Genomic DNA, 18402 nt, shown 5'->3' with positions numbered 1-18402 from the left:
GAGTGCAGGGCCCAAGGACTTGGGTCATCCTCCGCTACTTCCCCAGGCCAGTATCCAGAATCTAGATGAGCAGTAGAGCAGCTAGGACATAAAGTGGCACCCATTACAGGGTTGCCAACGCTGCAGGCAGCCTTGAATGCCTGTGGTGGCTTTGTGGAGATGAACTGTCCCTTCCCAAGAGTTGCTCACAGTCCAGTCAAGGGAGTTGAACAAGCAACAGTTGATCTTGGAGCAGTCACAGTAGAAACCTGGACCTGTGACACAGGCGCACAGCCAGGCGTCGTGCGACGATTATGTTGTGGGAATTTGGGTACGAGGTGCTCATGACTAGGGCTCTGAGTACCGGTGATGCTCTCGGTTGCCCTTCTTTTTAAGAAACTCAGCAAGTGATAGTAAGAGCCCCCACAGGCACAAGCCTGAGCCTCTAGTCCATTCCCCGAATGCCTACAGTGGTTCAACCCTGCCAGGCAGAAACAGTCACTAGGGAACACAGTTCAGGTCTCCCACGCGGGTGCAGGGTCCCAAAGCTTTGGGCCATCCTCGACTGCTTTCCCAGGCCACAAGCAGGGAGCTGGATGGGAAGTGGAGCTGCCAGGATTAGAACCTGCGCCCATATGGGATCCTGGCGCATGCAAGGCGAGGACTTTAGCTGCTAAGCTACTGCATCAGACCCTGTAGTCACATTTCTAAGAGTTTGAAGAATACATGCATTGAACGAAAAGACACTTTCAGTATGCAAGTCAGTGCAAGGATCCTCAGATGCAGCCTTACCAAAACTCAAGAGCTGCAGTGCTCTCGGAGGAGCTGCTTTGGTCTGATTGGTGATGCCACCTTGTCACCCCGGCTCCATCATACCGGACAGCCAGTCTGTCAGCTACTCATGCCTGGTTGCGTTTCCTCATTGCAATCCACTGCTCATGCCTACCCCGGGAGGTGTGTGCCCCGATGCCCTTAGAGACCTGGGCATTTGAGGAGTGAAGTGGCTGATGTCAGGAGCTGAGAAACTCTGTCCGGAGAGTTCAGATGTACAGCTGAGTACAGTGTGAGCTCAGTTGTCTCACTGCTTATGCAACCCGCCATCCCCTCGGTGTCTTCCTGTGACGCACTCCACTTTCCCTGCAGTCTGCACTCCACAGCTTCTAGTCCCTTCTTCTTTTTTCTTTTTTCTTAGCTCCTATGACTAACAGATTGCATGTTACTTGTTACTTGATATTTGTTGATGTATATTTCAAGTTGGTAAACAGTGACATCTGGTGTTTTTGTTGGTTCACTGCTGTACCTCAGGTTCTAGAACATTGCCTGACAAAGAGTAAGTGCTGCAAGAACACTGTTGAACAAGTGACAGAACGAATAAAAGTAAGAGATTGCATTTATACAGAAAATTAAATCATTGCAGCAAACTGAGAAGTCATTGTGTCACAAGCATAGCACATTTGTGTTAAAGGAACAAGTAATACAGACATTTAGCTGAAAAGTACTGTGTGTGTAGCTCTTGTACAATTGACAAAAGCAGAAGCTTCCCGTCTGGAAAGATTCAGTGAGGGTGGACCACACCTGATGTAGCCAGCAAGCCCTGAGACTAAAGCCCTGGCTAAAGCTGCCTCTTTGTAAGATGGTGGGGGAGTTCGCATTTCTTAAAGTATGCCATCTTCACCATTTTCAGAGGCCCACGAGTGTTGGATAGACACACATTGGAACAATCCTTAGAATTTCATCTTTGAAATCTGAAACTCTGTTTCCATTAAACTTTTCCTCCTTCCCTCCCATTCCCAGGTCCCCGGAAACCAGCATTCTATTTTTTGTTTCTGTGAATTTGAATGCTTTAGATGTTATACATGAATTATAGATTATTTATCTCTAAATAACTGCTTTCCCTGATGTAGTGTCCTCAAGGCCCATGCGTGTTGTAGCGTTTCATTGTATGGATGAGTAATCTTACTGCTTTTTTTATTTTCTGGTACCATACATATTTAAGAAACTTACATAGTCGCTTTAAGTAGATAAAAGGAATGCAGTAGGTCATATAAATTCTACTGAGGAAAAGTTCTATTGGCAGACAACTCAAAACCAAAATGTAAAAGTGGCAGTTTTAAAATTCTTGACACCAGCTGTCCCCACAAACTCCTCTTTTCTCTGACTTATCCCATCCAAGCAACTGGTGACCATAGAATCAAAGTCCTGCTAGAACTGTTCAAACCACACTCTTAGTGTAGTACTGAATGTTAGCCACAGACCCGTGATGAACCAAAGCACACAAAAAGTCACGTTCAAGTGTTACATGAACATAATGTGTCTAAAGAGTCAATTTAATGATTCCTTTTGGTGGACTTCTTCTTCTGCACCTCTTTGTACTTCTTCTTTTTCCTTTTACCCCCTTCTTTGAACCCCGTGGAGAAAATAGAGGGCTCCCAGTGGTTGCTGACCCAAGGTATACCTTGCACGTCATTGTCCATAAAAGCATATTGACACGCATGGGTGGGGCTGTAGGAGTTGGGTGAACAGTGGTGGAAAGGTGGGCTCCTCCAGCTGGTTTCTTGTTGAAAACCTTCCATATCCACCACGCCATCCGCAAGGAAGAATTTCAACTCCGCTTCATCTTCAGCTTCTCCCTCTAGATCATTCTCAACAATTTTTGCATAGATACCCATGTTTCTGTCATTGGCAAATTTGCCTGAAAGGAATATGTGATTGCCCATGCCATCATGCTCGAAGGCCAGCGAGGAGAATGAAGAAAGGCCCTCCTGCCCCAGGGACCCGAATGATGTGTATCCTGGGTCATAGGAAGGAAATGTCTCCCAGGCTGGGTATTCACTGCAGGCAGGGACAAAGCACCCGGCCCCCGGGCACCTGCTCCCACAGCAGCCTCTGGGGTTCTGCAAGAGTTCCTCTAGTGAGTCTTCAAAGAAATTAAATGAAAACGGGTCCCTTTGCCCAAATATTTCATTGAAGACATCGTCTGGCCTACGAAATAGAAAACTGTGCTCACATTCACCGTCAAACTGCCCTCTGCCTTCATCTTTTAATCCTTCTTTGCCAAATTTATCATAAATGTCCCGCTTTTCAGCATCCGATAATACCTCATAGGCCTCCGCCACTTCTTTGAATTTTTTCTCTGCTTCCTCTTTATTTTCCGGGTTTTTATCTGGATGCCATTTAAGGGCTTCTTTGTGGTAAGCCTTCTTAATGTCCTCAGGTGAAGCATCTCTGTGCACTCCTAGAACTTCATAGTAATCCACCATGTTTGAACAGGTTATGGGAAATAAGGGTGCTGGTGTCGATGGTAGACGCAGTGGCTGCCAATAGGCACATCTTAAACTGCGGACAGTATTCGCACCATGAGCCCCTGCGAAGAGGTGTTTGGATACTGATTATGTGGCAAGCAGTTACAAGCTTGTGTCAGAAGTGGCTGCATTGTTGTGTCATCGCAGGGTGGGGTGGTAACTGGACCTTCCAAATGGAGCCAGTCCAGAGTCACACCAGCCCATCATGAGCCCCCTGCACTGTTCCCCTGTGTGTCCTTGGGAACCTCAGGCCAACAACATGTATTTCTAATGGCCACCTCATTCTTTTGACATGATATGACCTTGAGCCTTAATTACTTCTTGACTCTTTGATGTGTTGATTTAGAAAAGTAAAGAATTGGGGTAGGTATTGTGGTCGCCGTGACATCAACATCCCCTGTAGACACCAGTTTCTATTCTGAGCTGCTCCATTTCCTATTCCATTCCCTACTAATACACCTGGGAAAGCAGTAGAAGGCAGCCCAAGTGTTTGGCCCCTTGGCACCCATGTGGGAGACGAATGAAGCTCCTGGCTCCTGGCTTTAGCCTGGCCAAGCTCTGGCTATTGGGGCCAGTTCGAGAGTGAACCAGCAGATGGACAGCTCTCTGTTTGTCCTGTCTATGTAACTCAGATAAATGTTTATGTGGGGGAAAAATCAGTTGATAAGGACTGTAGGGCAAGCAGCTCAACTGGCTGGTCCCCTAACCTCCAACCTGAGGTTTATGACTGTAAAGATCTTGGAAAGTGTGCATGTAGCTATCAGATGGTGTTAGGCACGATTTCAGTCACTGCTCATGAACTTTTCAGGTACCATGCATCAGGTGTTTGGTGAAGTTGCTACTTGGATGCCTGCATCACATAGCCAGGCCTGGAGCTGCTCTCCAGTCCAGCTTCTTGCTAATGAGGTGCTGGTATACCACAGGTGATGGCTCAAGTGGTTAGACCCCTGCCACCCACCTAGGGCACCCCGGCTGATTTCAGAGCTTCTGGCTTCAGTCAGGCTCTTGTGAGCGTTTGGGGAGCACTGTCCACCTACCTCTCGAGTAAAAGAAATAAAGAAGTATTGTTTAACTAGGTTTAAGAAGGCTTCTGAGATGACCTTGGAGTTGAGAACTCATGACAGTTAGCCACGTAGTGACCTAGTGCGGTAGCTGCTAACTGTATTGATGGACACTTCACCAGTTTGGTGCTGCTGTGTGAATAAAGCTAGTGTATATTTCAAGCACAGTGATAAGCCACTGAACAGGATATAAGAATTTACTGATCTGGTTTGAATTTTAAATGGATGGTGGCTAGTGGGTGGATAATAAGTTGTATGTGAGAAAATAGAACAAAGTACTTTTTTAGAAGCAAATTAGACCAATGCTGATATTCTTTTGTGATAATTTAAATCATCAACAAACTAGTCCTGAATTTAAAACATTCTATCCCTGGCTCATATTATTGTTCTTGAAAATTTTCTATGGGCCCAGAGGTGTGGCCTAGCAGTGTTAGAGTGTGGGTAAAATGTTATTGTTGGGCAGTGTGAGATTCCTTTGTACTGAAAAACTGCTACTTTGTTAGGCCAGGAGGTGCCTGGACATTGGGAGGATTCCGCTTTAGCGATAAATCCGTTCTTTGCTGCCTTGCAACATTGTGAAGGCAAGGGCACAGTTCTCCGGTCCCAGGAACCAGGAGGAAGATCAGGGTGTGAGAATGGGATGAGCCATACAGATAATGGGTATGGGAACGGAACAGGCTGCCTGTGCCTGAAGACCATATGTCTAAGGTTGCTACTTTTGATGTATTTCCCAGCCCAAAAGGGCCTGTATAAGCTTCTGTCTTGGGCTTGTTCGGGGTCCTACCGCCCTGCTTGGCTGGCCTGTGTGCCCCAAGTGCGGTCTGACCCCAGCATGCTGGCGCAATGAACTCTGTCTGCTGTTTGCATTACCAGCGAGACTCTTTCGTTCTCTGGGGGTTGACTAGCTCTCACCCTGACATCCGGGGGCTTTGGCCTGGACTCTAACAGTGGCTAAAGTCCTCGCCTTGAACGCCCCGGGATCCCATATGGGCGCAGGTTCTCATCCCGGCAGCTCCACTTCCCATCCAGCTCCCTGCTGGTAGCCTGGGAAAGCAGTCGAGGACGGCCCAATGCTTTGGGACCCTGCTCCCGTGTGGGAGACCTGGAAGAGGTTCCAGGTTCCCAGCTTCGGATTGGTGTGGCACTGGCTGTTGCGCTCACTTGGGGAGTGAATCATCGGACGGAAGATCTTCCTCTCTGTCTCTCCTCCTCTCTGTATATCTGACTTTGTAATAAAAATAAACCTTTAAAAAAAAAGAAAATTTTCTAGAGAGAGGAGTGACAGACATACACAAAGAGCTCTTCCATCTGCTGGTTCACTCCCCAAATGGTTGCCCCAGCCAGCGCTGAGCCTGTCTGAAGCCAGGAAGTGCTTCTGCTTCTCCCATATGGGAGCAGGGGCCCAAGGACTTGAACTGTTCTCCACTGCTTCCCCAGACACATTGGCAGATAGCTGTATCAGAAGTGGAACAGCCAGGACTTGAACTAGCAGCCATAGGGGATACCAGTGCCACACGTGGAAGCTTAACTTGCTATACCATGACAGCCTCCTTTAGGCCAATTTTTTTTTCTTTAAATACTTCTCTTTTTTTTTTTTTTTTTTTACTTGAAAAAGAAAGAAATTTCTGAGAAATAAAGAGCTTTCAAAAAATTTATTTTTATTTCAAAGGTAACTTTACAATCAGAAGGAGAGATGGATCTATTGTGGTTCACTCTACAGATGGCCAACAGCAGTGAAGCCGGAGCCTGGATCTTCTCCTGGGTCTCCCATGTGGGTGCAGGGGTCCAAGGACTTGAGCCATCATCTGCAAGTGGAGCAGCCAGGACTGTCACCAGTGCCTGTGTGGGATGCTGGCCCCTATAGGTGGAGATCTTACATCCGGTGGTTTATCCCATAGCAGCCAGGGCTGTGCAAGGCTAACACCAGGAGCCCAGAACTCCCTCCAGGTCTCCCACTTGAGTGAGAGAGGCCTAAATACTTTGGTCATCTTTGCAGCTTTCCTAGGCACATTAGCAGGGAGCTGGATCAGAAGTGGAGCAGCTAGAATTCAAATCTGCTCATATGGGACGCCAGCATTGCAGTGGCAACTTAACCCACTGGCTCTGTCCTTGTTTGTCTTGTATGTGTATTATATATATCATTCTATTTATAAATCCCTCAATTAAATAGCACTCTACTGAAATGAACTATAATATATGCTTCTAGACAATGTTTTCAAGATCATTTTCCAGGTCTGAATATTTCTGTTTTGATATACAAGTGTCCAAAGATATTGTGAAATGGTTAAAACAAAATAAATTCTAACATATGTGCTTCCATGTATTTGTGGGTAGCATACCTGCAATTGTGTTTGCCTGCAGCTGAAAATAATTTTAAGGGGGCCCGATGCCGTGGCCTAGCGGCTAAAGCCCTCGCCTTGAACGCACCAGGATCCGATATGGGCGCCAGTTACAATCCCGGCAGCCCCACTTCCCATTCGGCTCCCTGCTGGTGGCCTGGGAAAGCAGCTCCACTTTTGTTTCAGCTGCCTGCTAGTGGCTTGGGAAAACAGCAAAGGGTGGCCCAAGTTCTTGGGCCCCTGCATCCTTGTGGGAGACTTGGAAGAAACTTTTGGGTCCCAGTTTCAGATCAACCCAGCTCTGGCCATTTGAGGAGAAAATCAGTGGATCGAAGATCTCTCCCCACCCTCATCATCTCCCTTTAACTCTTTCAAGTAAAATTTTTTTTTTTTAAAGATTTATTCATTTTATTACAGCCAGATATACAGAGAGGAGGAGAGACAGAGAGGAAGATCTTCCGTCCGATGACTCTCTCCCCAAGTGAGCCGCAACAGGCCGGTGCTGCACTGATCCGAAGCCGGGAACCAGGAACCTCTTCCGGGTCTCCCACGCGGGTGCAGTGTCCCAATGCATTGGGCCATCCTCGACTGCTTTCCCAGGCCACAAGCAGGGAGCTGGATGGGAAGTGGAGCTGCCGGGATTAAAACCGGCGCTCATATGGGATCCTGGTGCATTCAAGGCGAGGACTCTAGCCGCTAGGCCATGCCGCCGGGCCCTCAAGTAAAAATTTTTTAAAGATAAAGAAAATAATGTCGAACATTCTTTAAGTACCCCCTGAACCACACTGTACCAAGTGATTTGTACGCAGTGTCTCATTGGCAGCATTCTAGTAAAGCAGCTTGTGTCTGGAAGAAATGAAGATTCGGAGAAAAATTTGAAAATTGTGCTCAGTAGAATGTGCTTGTAAAAGTGTAGCGTGACGAGTTGAGTGTGGCTGCAGGATTGTTTGAACATCATGCAAGATCTTGAGTGGTGTTAACCTCAAGAGTTGAAAGCTTATTCTGAAAGTTAGAAAATTGAGCTTATTTATGTTATTAGTACAGGTGAGTTGAAAGTTAAGGACAGATCTTGGAATTTCAGCTCAATTTGACAAAAGTTTCTGAAGAATTCGAAGCGAAGGGCTGCAGGAGACCTCTTCGGAAACAGCATAACCTGTGCGGGATGAACTGCAGAAGGGCGGCTAGGGGACAGGGTCGCAACGCGGCGATGCGGACAGGCTGTGGCAGTCAGGTGACTGAGGGCAGGACTGGACGTGCCAGCCTGGCTGGCAGCTACGTGACTTAGGGCAAAAGGTCCTGTTTCCTTGCTTATTTTATTGTAATCTGTGGGATTTAATCCCCCCTCAACTTGGAGGTGGCCGAGACTACACGGTTTGAACATGCTGGAGTTACTTCCGTTTTTCTGTGTTCAGTATTTTACTTCTGAAATGGAAATGCAGACGGCACAGTGTTGTGGTTCTAGAAACAGCCTGCTGCTTAAATCCTCGTCCCACTCTGTGTCCCAGCCCTGCTGTGTGTCTCTGTCTCATATTGCATGTGCAGTCCTGCAGCCAGTGCGCGCGGCTTGCCAGTTGACCCAGGTTCAGTTCCTGCCTCGGCTGCTGACCCCAGCTTCCTGCAATGCAGACCTCACAAGGTGGGCGGCTTGAGAGTCTGCGGCTCGGCTACCCATGCATTGACTGCACTTTCTTTTTCCTTATTTATTTTTTTGAATATTTATCTATTTTTTTATTGCGAAGTCAGATATACAAGGAGGAAGATTTTCCATCCGATGATTCACTCCCCAAGTGACCACAAAGACTGATGCTGCGCCGATCCGAAGCCAGGAGCCTGGAACTTCCTCCAAGTCTCCCATGCGGGTACAGGGTCCCAAGGCTATGGACCATCCTCAACTGCTTTCCCAGGCCACAAGCAGGGAGCTGGATGGGAAGTGGTGCTGTCAGGATTGGAACCGGCACCCATATGGGATCCTGGTGCGTTCAAGATGAGGACTTTAGCCACTAGGCCACCATGCTGGGCCCTAATTTATTTTTTATTTATTTTTTTAAAAAGATTTATTCATTTTATTACAGCCAGATATACACAGAGGAGGAGAGACAGAGAGGAAGATCTTCCATCCGATGATTCACTCCCCAAGTGAGCCGCAACGGGCCGGTGCGCGCTGATCCGAAGCCGGGAACCAGGAACCTCTTCCGGGTCTCCCACGCGGGTGCAGGGTCCCAATGCACTGGGCCGTCCTTGACTGCTTTCCCAGGCCACAAGCAGGGAGCTGGATGGGAAGTGGAGCTGCCGGGATTAGAACCGGCACCCATATGGGATACCGTGGCTTTCAAGGCGAGGACTTTAGCCACTGCTAGGCCATGCCGCCGGGCCCCCTAATTTATTTTTTATTGGAAAGTCAGATTTACAGAGAGAAGGATAGAAAGATCTTCTGGACCCAGCGCAGTAGCCTAGTAAAGTCCTCGCCTTGAACACATCAGGATCCCGTATGGGCGCCAGTTTGTGTCCCAGCAGCTGTACTTCCCATCCAGCTCCCTGCTTGTGGCCTCGGAAAGCAGTGGAGGATGGCCCAAAGCCTTGGGACCCTGCACCTGCTGTGGAGATCCAGAAGAAGCTCCTTGTTCCTGTGTGTGGTTGACTGCCAACTAATCTAGGGCTCTAGGATATATATAAATATATCTGTCATATATACAAGACAGGAAGAAATGTTGGTTTGCACTTTTCTAACACCTGCAAACTGCTGGCGCTAGGTAACGGTTTGCACACCACGAAGACTGTGTCTCCGTTGCGGCCTTTCATCCTCCTTTACTCTTCCTTCAGGTTGCCTGTCATGTGCTCAGCGGAGGTATTCCCTGCAGCCTGTCCCAGAGAGGCGGATCCCACACCGATACTTGGGCCAGCCCAGCCCCTTTACACACCCACATCTCCTCCGACCAGGTAAGGCTGCTGGAGCCTCACATCTGTCTACTCATCATGCTGTGTCTGGAACAGTGCTCGTCGGGGATGGAGGTGCTTAGAGCTGCGCTCGTGACATGGGCACATGTCGCTGCCCTAAAAGCAGGAGTGAGCGTTGTGCTGCAGTTGATTAAACCTCTGCTTGGGGTGCCTGGGGTTGAATCCTGCCTCCAGCTTCCTGCGCACGTGTGTGCTGGGAGGTGACAGGATGCCTACCTCCCACATGGGACACCCAGCCTGGCCAAGACCTGGCTGTGCAACCATGAAGAGAAAGAATACCTCTCTCTCTCTCTCTCTCTTTCTCTCTCTGCTGTTATAGTTCTTCCTCTCTATGCGTGACTGCCTTTCTAATAAATAAGATACATCTTTAATAAAGTAAACTTCAGTAGCCACTATCAAACTTGCAACTTGAATGAACTGATGAAAAGTTTGTGTTTCAGGATAATTTTAAAGAAAGATTGCACTGTACTCTTAGGCCACAGTTTGCTTTTTTAAACTCTTTCTTATTTTCATTTTGTCTGAAAGGCAGAGGGAAATGGAGAACTCATCCAGTAGCTCATTGACTCCCCAAATGCCCACAACAGCCAGGGCGGGGCAGGCTAGAGCCAGAGCCAGGAACTCAGTCCTGGGCCCCTGTGTGGGTGGCAGGGATGCAGAAGCCTGAGCCTACCGACTGCCTCCCAAGATGCGCATTTGCTGGGAGCTGGACCGGAAGCCGAGTAACGGGGATCAGACCTAGACTCCAGAGTGAGAGGCCAGCACGGCAGTGGCTTAATCGCTGGGCCGGTGCCACCCTCACCCTCTCAGGTCATGGTTTCTAGAACAGTGTTCTAACCCTTGGTTCTGTGTAGACTGCTACATTAAGAATATTTTAGAAAATGTGTTTTCTTGAAAATGCTACTTGGTCACTTCAAAATTTTGTTTAATAAAAATATTTCTATGTAGATTAAGCAAGATTTCCATATTTGTCCCACTACTTTGAGAAATGGTGTCTTGTTTAATAAAGCTGATATAAACAAAAAAATTTATGGCACTCATTTTTCCTACTGTAAAATTTCAGTATTGCTGCAGCTTAAGGATGCATTGTCACTCCTGCCCGCAGTAAGGCCTTAAAGGTGTTTTGTTTTGAAAGGCAGGTAAGGGGGAAGTCCTAGGGAATGCACGTCATTGCAGAGAGCTGGGTGGGGCAAAGCTAAGTGCTTGGTAGACGAGCTGTCAGGCTCCCAAAGGAGAGGGGTCGTCCTTGTGCCCCGGGAAGATGGACTCCATCGAAGATGTGCTGTGTGAACGTCGGTGACGAAGCTGCGTGACGGTTACCCGTAGAAACCCATGGCTCTGTCGCTGTCTCATTCCGCGTCTCCCAGGGAGGGCCACCTTGGTTGGTTCTTCACCAGAGTGGGACTCCTGCTGGGAAGGCAGCTCACCACTGAACCACACGAGAAATCAGTTTTTCAAAGCTCTAAGGTAAGCTTAGTAGCAGTCCAGTTAGTTTGAAGTATTGATCCTGTCAACCGACCAACCTGTAACCTTGATTTAAAAAAAAAAAATCCACCAAAGTGAATTGGTGTTGTTGCCAGCTTTGAAACGGGTTGATTTCTTGTGGTGAGAGACTTTCTCCAGGGTGAGCTGCGTTTCTCCAGCCTTGAACTTAGTGATTGTCTTGTCCAGACCATGGCCTTGATACTCAGGCTGCTTGCTGCATGCACTATGCTAACTGGTTTCAATAGCCACACATACATGTCCTCATTTCTCTGCCCCTGGACATGGGACGTTAGAGTGAGTGGAAAAGGATAGAAAAGAAGAATTATCCCTGTTTGAAATTTCATAGAAACCGTCAGGCATGCTATTAGGTATGCAGTTCCGCAAGGAAAAAATTTTCCAAAGTGTTAATCATGTGTCTTCCTCTATCCAGAGATGCAAAACCCGTAGAAGTGTTAAAAATGTGTGCAAGGTGGAAAACAAAGTTCTGAGTGAAGTTAAAATACTTTAAGAAAAAAAGTCAGTTTGCTAACTTGGGGCATAAAATCCTACCTTTTTTCATCTGTTTTTCAGATTTATTTATTTGCGAGAGCGGCTGGCATGTTGGCTTAGCAGGCAAATTTGCCATCTGCAGCACAGGCATCCCAAACGGGTACCAATTCAAGTTCCAGCAGACGTACTTCTGATCCAGCTTCCTGTCCATGACCTGAGAAAGCAGTGGAGAATGGCCCAAATTCAATTTTTTTTAATTGGAGAAGCAGGTTTACAGAGAGAAGGAGAGGTGGACACAGAGAGATCTTGCATCCACTGGTCCACTTTCCAAATGAGTCAGTCCAGAGGCCCCAAGGATTTGAGCCATTCTCTGCTGCTTTGCTAGGCCATAAGCAGGGAGATCAGAAATGGAACAGCTTGGACTTGTACCAGCATCCAGATGGTTTGCCAGCACTGCAAGCAGAGGCTTAACGTAGTTTGCTACATTGCCAGCCCGGATAAGCATAGATTTCCCTAAAACTTCCCATAATCTGACCATTCAGTGAACATCACTGTAGAGGTTTTGGTGTGTGTATCTTTATAGACTCCCTTCTTCAATAGAGGTATGTATGCATTCTTTGTATATTTTTTTAAGATTTTTAAATTTATTTTATTACAAAGTCAGATATACAGAGAGGAGGAGAGACAGAGAGGAAGATCTTCTGTCCTATGATTCACTCCCCAAGTGAGCACAACGGCCGGTGCTGCGCAGATCCGAAGCCGGGAACCAGGAACCTCCTCCGGGTCTCCCACATGGGTGCAGGGTCCCAAAACTTTGGGCTGTCCTTGACTGCTTTCCCAGGCCACAGGCAGGGAGCTGGATGGGAAGTGGAGCTGCCGGGATTAGAACCGGCGTCCATATGGGATCCTGGTGCATTCAAGGCGAGGACTTTAGCCGCTAGGCCACGCCGCCGGGCCCAATTCTTTGTATGTTTTTCAATTATTTACCTACATTCTTCAAAATACATCACTGGGTCACCTCCTGATTGTTGGAGAGCTGTTTCTCCTAGGTTTTTGTCACATCTAGCCAGTTTTCCTGAAGCAAGCACAGCTTGCAGAATACACAGCAGGAATGACCCCAGAGAGAAAGGCCTGTTCTGGCTGAGCTGCTGTGGCTTTGGCTGGAAGCAGGCCAGCTCTCCCAAGTTCTGCTAATGATTTCCAGAATCTGTGGACGCCCCTAAAGAAAGCTGGTCACTACATGCCATGTCTACTTCTTATGGCAGTGTGGCAGTGTCGCCCCCTGCTGGGAACTGTGTGGAGACAGAATACACTGGGCAGTCTTCCTGGGTGCTATTGTGCCCTCCACTTGTTACGTAGCCTAGAAATTATTCCCTGTGGCAAGGTGATGATCATTCTGAGTTAATGTAAGAATTGTAAACTCTGACTCTACTTTTCACTTTCTTTTGATTTCTAAAATTTATTTGAGAGACCGGACAGGAGGTTTGGGGAAGACCTCAGGGAGGGGAGAACGCTGCTGGCTCCCATCCACTGCCCATGCCAGCCAAAGCTGAGAGCAGGGACTCAGCCCAGGTCCGTCTCTAATGCGGTGGCAGGCATGGCAAGTGTAATGTATCTCAGCTGTTTCCTGGAACATCCACATTAGCAGTAAACTTCCGACCCAGGCTCTGCAGGGTAGGACTGCTGGACCAAACACCCAGCCCTCCACAGGTGACATTTCCTGGGTGCCAGAGAGGCACTCACTTCATTGTTCCCTGACACTTTGACTTGAGAAAGTTGTTATTAGCAAAACAGCAAGGTGGTTAGCTCAAAGAAACTCCAGAATTTACCAGAAAATGAATAGGAAGAATCAATGGGTTGCCAAATGACGTGTTAGTTTCAATACCTGTATTTCTCACATTTTACATTCCTCAGCAAAATTAATGTTATAGCATGTGTAAAGCCACTTCTTTATCTCTTTGCCTTTTTTTTTTTCTTTGAGCTGTTTTTCAGTGAATTTTATTTCTTAACTAACTCCATTACTTTTCCTTTTCATGTTAAGGACTTTAAAGAAGAAAACATGTAGGGACAAAAGAATAATCTGGATTTCATTAATCATTTTGTCAAGACTTGAATGACATGGAGACCATAGTTAACATTAGCAAAGAAAGTTGCCATAGAAATCATTTGGATATAAGCTATGACATATTCACAATGTATAAAACATGAAGAAGTGTTACAAAGTGCTTTTTTTTGTTATTGTATTTTTTTTGTAATTATATATATATATTTTTTTAAATTATGTTGTTGACAATCTTTACATAGTTAATTATGGTAAAAAGGTTCAGGGGTTAGGGAAGTGGGTAAGACTATTATGTCCATATTGTTTCCTTCTTGTATCTGAGGTAAAGGGGGATATTGAGGGAGAAGCCCCACCCAGTTTCCCGCCCACCCCAAGTCCCGGATGTGGGGCATGCTCTTCTGGGCCCTGCCTGGCTTTAGATGACTAGGATGGCAACCTCTTTGCCAAGTAAATTCTTTAACTGGGTCATTGTTGCAAATACTTTTATTGGTCTTACTGCTTTCCAGTTTAAATGATGTCTTCCTCATGAAGTAGGTGTTACTGTGCTCTGCGTTCTGGGGATGAGGAAACTGAGGCAGAAGAAAGCTTGGTAACGCTTTCCAGGTCACTCAGTAAGTTGCTGAGACTGAATTACAACCCAACAAAATCTGACTCCCCACAGAACAGTACCTTATACCCCTGCCAAAGAGGACTCATCCGGGGATTTTTTTAAGTTTTGCTATAATTAATAAGAAGAGACACAAATGGGAGAAATGTTGGCATCAAAATTCTTTCAAGTTTGGAAAGTAGCATACTCTCTTAAAATGAGATAAAATTGATATGCAGTGAGTCACACAGATCTTCACCTGCACATCAGTGAGTCTGACAAAAACTTGTGCCAGTACAACCTGCAGTTCAGCCAACACTGGAATATTTCCTTGCCCCAGAAAGTTCCCTGGTGCACCTGCCAACAGCCACTGCGTCTGTGCTCACTGTGCACGCAGGTTGTTTCCCTGTTCTTGTTCTGTGCTCACTGTGCACACAGGTTGTGTCCCTGTTCTTGTTCTGTGCTCACTGTGCACACAGGTTGTGTCCCTGTTCTTGTTCTCTGCTCACTGTGCACGCAGGTTGTGTCCCTGTTCTTGTTCTGTGCTCACTGTGCACGCAGGTTGTGTCCCTGTTCTTGTTCTGTGCTCACTGTGCACACAGGTTGTGTCCCTGTTCTTGTTCTGTGCTCACTGTGCACACAGGTTGTGTCCCTGTTCTTGTTCTGTGCTCACTGTGCATGCAGGTTGTGTCCCTGTTCTTGTTCTGTGCTCACTGTGCACACAGGTTGTTTCCCTGTTCTTGTTCTCTGCTCACTGTGCACGCAGGTTGTGTCCCTGTTCTTGTTCTGTGCTCACTGTGCACACAGGTTGTGTCCCTGTTCTTGTTCTGTGCTCACTGTGCACACAGGTTGTTTCCCTGTTCTTGTTCTCTGCTCACTGTGCATGCAGGTTGTTTCCCTGTTCTTGTTCTGTGCTCACTGTGCACACAGGTTGTTTCCCTGTTCTTGTTCTCTGCTCACTGTGCACGCAGGTTGTTTCCCTGTTCTTGTTCTGTGCTCACTGTGCACGCAGGTTGTTTCCCTGTTCTTGTTCTCTGCTCACTGTGCACACAGGTTGTGTCCCTGTTCTTGTTCTGTGCTCACTGTGCACACAGGTTGTGTCCCTGTTCTTGTTCTCTGCTCACTGTGCACGCAGGTTGTGTCCCTGTTCTTGTTCTCTGCTCACTGTGCACGCAGGTTGTTTCCCTGTTCTTGTTCTGTGCTCACTGTGCACGCAGGTTGTTTCCCTGTTCTTGTTCTCTGCTCACTGTGCACACAGGTTGTGTCCCTGTTCTTGTTCTCTGCTCACTGTGCACACAGGTTGTGTCCCTGTTCTTGTTCTGTGCTCACTGTGCACGCAGGTTGTGTCCCTGTTCTTGTTCTGTGCTCACTGTGCACGCAGGTTGTTTCCCTGTTCTTGTTCTCTGCTCACTGTGCACGCAGGTTGTGTCCCTGTTCTTGTTCTGTGCTCACTGTGCACACAGGTTGTGTCCCTGTTCTTGTTCTGTGCTCACTGTGCACACAGGTTGTGTCCCTGTTCTTGTTCTGTGCTCACTGTGCATGCAGGTTGTGTCCCTGTTCTTGTTCTGTGCTCACTGTGCACACAGGTTGTGTCCCTGTTCTTGTTCTCTGCTCACTGTGCACACAGGTTGTGTCCCTGTTCTTGTTCTCTGCTCACTGTGCACGCAGGTTGTGTCCCTGTTCTTGTTCTCTGCTCACTGTGCACGCAGGTTGTGTCCCTGTTCTTGTTCTGTGCTCACTGTGCACGCAGGTTGTGTCCCTGTTCTTGTTCTGTGCTCACTGTGCACGCAGGTTGTTTCCCTGTTCTTGTTCTCTGCTCACTGTGCACACAGGTTGTGTCCCTGTTCTTGTTCTCTGCTCACTGTGCACACAGGTTGTGTCCCTGTTCTTGTTCTCTGCTCACTGTGCACACAGGTTGTGTCCCTGTTCTTGTTCTCTGCTCACTGTGCACGCAGGTTGTTTCCCTGTTCTTGTTCTCTGCTCACTGTGCATGCAGGTTGTTTCCCTGTTCTTGTTCTGTGCTCACTGTGCACGCAGGTTGTTTCCCTGTTCTTGTTCTCTGCTCACTGTGCACGCAGGTTGTTTCCCTGTTCTTGTTCTGTGCTCACTGTGCACGCAGGTTGTTTCCCTGTTCTTGTTCTCTGCTCACTGTGCACACAGGTTGTGTCCCTGTTCTTGTTCTGTGCTCACTGTGCACGCAGGTTGTGTCCCTGTTCTTGTTCTGTGCTCACTGTGCACGCAGGTTGTGTCCCTGTTCTTGTTCTCTGCTCACTGTGCACGCAGGTTGTTTCCCTGTTCTTGTTCTGTGCTCACTGTGCACGCAGGTTGTTTCCCTGTTCTTGTTCTCTGCTCACTGTGCACGCAGGTTGTGTCCCTGTTCTTGTTCTGTGCTCACTGTGCACACAGGTTGTGTCCCTGTTCTTGTTCTCTGCTCACTGTGCATGCAGGTTGTTTCCCTGTTCTTGTTCTGTGCTCACTGTGCACACAGGTTGTGTCCCTGTTCTTGTTCTGTGCTCACTGTGCACACAGGTTGTGTCCCTGTTCTTGTTCTGTGCTCACTGTGCACGCAGGTTGTGTCCCTGTTCTTGTTCTGTGCTCACTGTGCACACAGGTTGTGTCCCTGTTCTTGTTCTGTGCTCACTGTGCACGCAGGTTGTGTCCCTGTTCTTGTTCTGTGCTCACTGTGCACACAGGTTGTGTCCCTGTTCTTGTTCTGTGCTCACTGTGCACACAGGTTGTGTCCCTGTTCTTGTTCTCTGCTCACTGTGCATGCAGGTTGTTTCCCTGTTCTTGTTCTGTGCTCACTGTGCACACAGGTTGTTTCCCTGTTCTTGTTCTGTGCTCACTGTGCACACAGGTTGTGTCCCTGTTCTTGTTCTGTGCTCACTGTGCACGCAGGTTGTGTCCCTGTTCTTGTTCTGTGCTCACTGTGCACACAGGTTGTGTCCCTGTTCTTGTTCTCTGCTCACTGTGCACGCAGGTTGTGTCCCTGTTCTTGTTCTCTGCTCACTGTGCACGCAGGTTGTGTCCCTGTTCTTGTTCTCATTCAAGTGGAGTTGTGAGAACCGTGCCGTCTGTATGCATGTTCTGTGTCTGGCTTGTTTTGCCGAATGTTTGTAAATAAAACCAATTTGGAATAGGGTTTATTAATTTGGTTTTTTTCAGGGAGGTCTGTATTATATATTATAAAGCAAATATTAGCTTTTCCTTTCTCTTCATTTTCCAATTAAAGAATAACTGATTAGTTGATGATTTACTTATATATAGTAAAAACTACCTTTTTAAACATTCTCTTCAAAATCATAGCATATGGGGCCCAACATGATGGCCTAGCGGCTAGAGTCCTCGCCTTGAACGCCCCAGGACCCCATATGGGCGCCAGTTCTAATCCCGGCAGCTCCACTTCCCATCCAGCTCCCTGCTTGTGGCCTGGGAAAGCAGTCGAGGACGGCCCAAAGCTTTGGGACCCTGCACCCACGTGGGAGATCCGGACGAGGTTCCAGGTTCCCAGCTTCAGATCGGCACGCATCGGCCTTTTGCGGCTCACTTGGGGAGTGAATCATCGGACGGAAGATCTTCCTCTCTGTCTCTCCTCCTCTCTGTATATCTGGCTGTAATAAAAAAAAAAAATGAATAAATCTTTTTTAAAAAATCATAGCATATGAATATGCTAATCTGCTTAGTTTGATGAACTCATTAAACTGCACCCACAAAGAACAGCAGCTGCTGGCCTCGTGGCTGAGGCACGGGCATCCTGAGTTGGATTGTCTGGGTTTCCGGCCTGGCCCTGGCCCCGATTCTAGCTTCTGGCTCAAGGGTTTAGACCCAGGGAGCATTTCCAATTCCTCAGCATGCTCAAGCCCAGCCCTGGCCTTCCTTGGGGCATTTGGCCAGTGAACCAGTGGGTGGGACCACTCTCTCCCACTCCGTTTTTCCCTCTGCCTTTCAAATACAAATATTTTTAAAGTTTAAAATACATACATACCTAAATTGTAGCAAAATCTTCGCTTTTCTGTCCACTTTCAGACTTTGTTGGTGTTCTGCTTGCGTGATGTAGTGTGGAAAGCATCCTCACTCTCCTGAGAGACCCAGCCTTCAGTACCTGGGTCTCCTGGCCGCAGCTCTGGGAAGCGATTGCGAGACTGCT

General features: G+C 47.5%; 2 protein-coding genes across 2 annotated transcripts in view; one reads left to right on the top strand and one right to left on the bottom strand.

The window, feature by feature from the left end:
- XPNPEP3 (X-prolyl aminopeptidase 3) overlaps window positions 1–18402 on the top strand; it is a 38563-nt gene that overhangs the window by 1465 nt on the left and 18696 nt on the right. Inside the window, exon 2 of the mRNA XM_058673405.1 lies at window positions 9502–9618. Coding sequence (XP_058529388.1) covers window positions 9502–9618 — 117 coding nt within the window. The remainder of the gene's footprint in view (window positions 1–9501; window positions 9619–18402) is intronic.
- DNAJB7 (DnaJ heat shock protein family (Hsp40) member B7) lies at window positions 2286–3239 on the bottom strand. Its single transcript, XM_004589478.4, has one exon. The coding sequence runs from the start codon at window positions 3237–3239 to the stop codon at window positions 2307–2309; it is 933 nt and encodes a 310-aa protein (XP_004589535.2). The 3' UTR covers window positions 2286–2306.

The sequence above is a fragment of the Ochotona princeps genome, chromosome 15 (genome assembly GCF_030435755.1).
Source record: "Ochotona princeps isolate mOchPri1 chromosome 15, mOchPri1.hap1, whole genome shotgun sequence".
Lineage (NCBI taxonomy): Eukaryota > Metazoa > Chordata > Mammalia > Lagomorpha > Ochotonidae > Ochotona > Ochotona princeps.
This window is presented reverse-complemented; position numbering and strand designations above follow the sequence as displayed.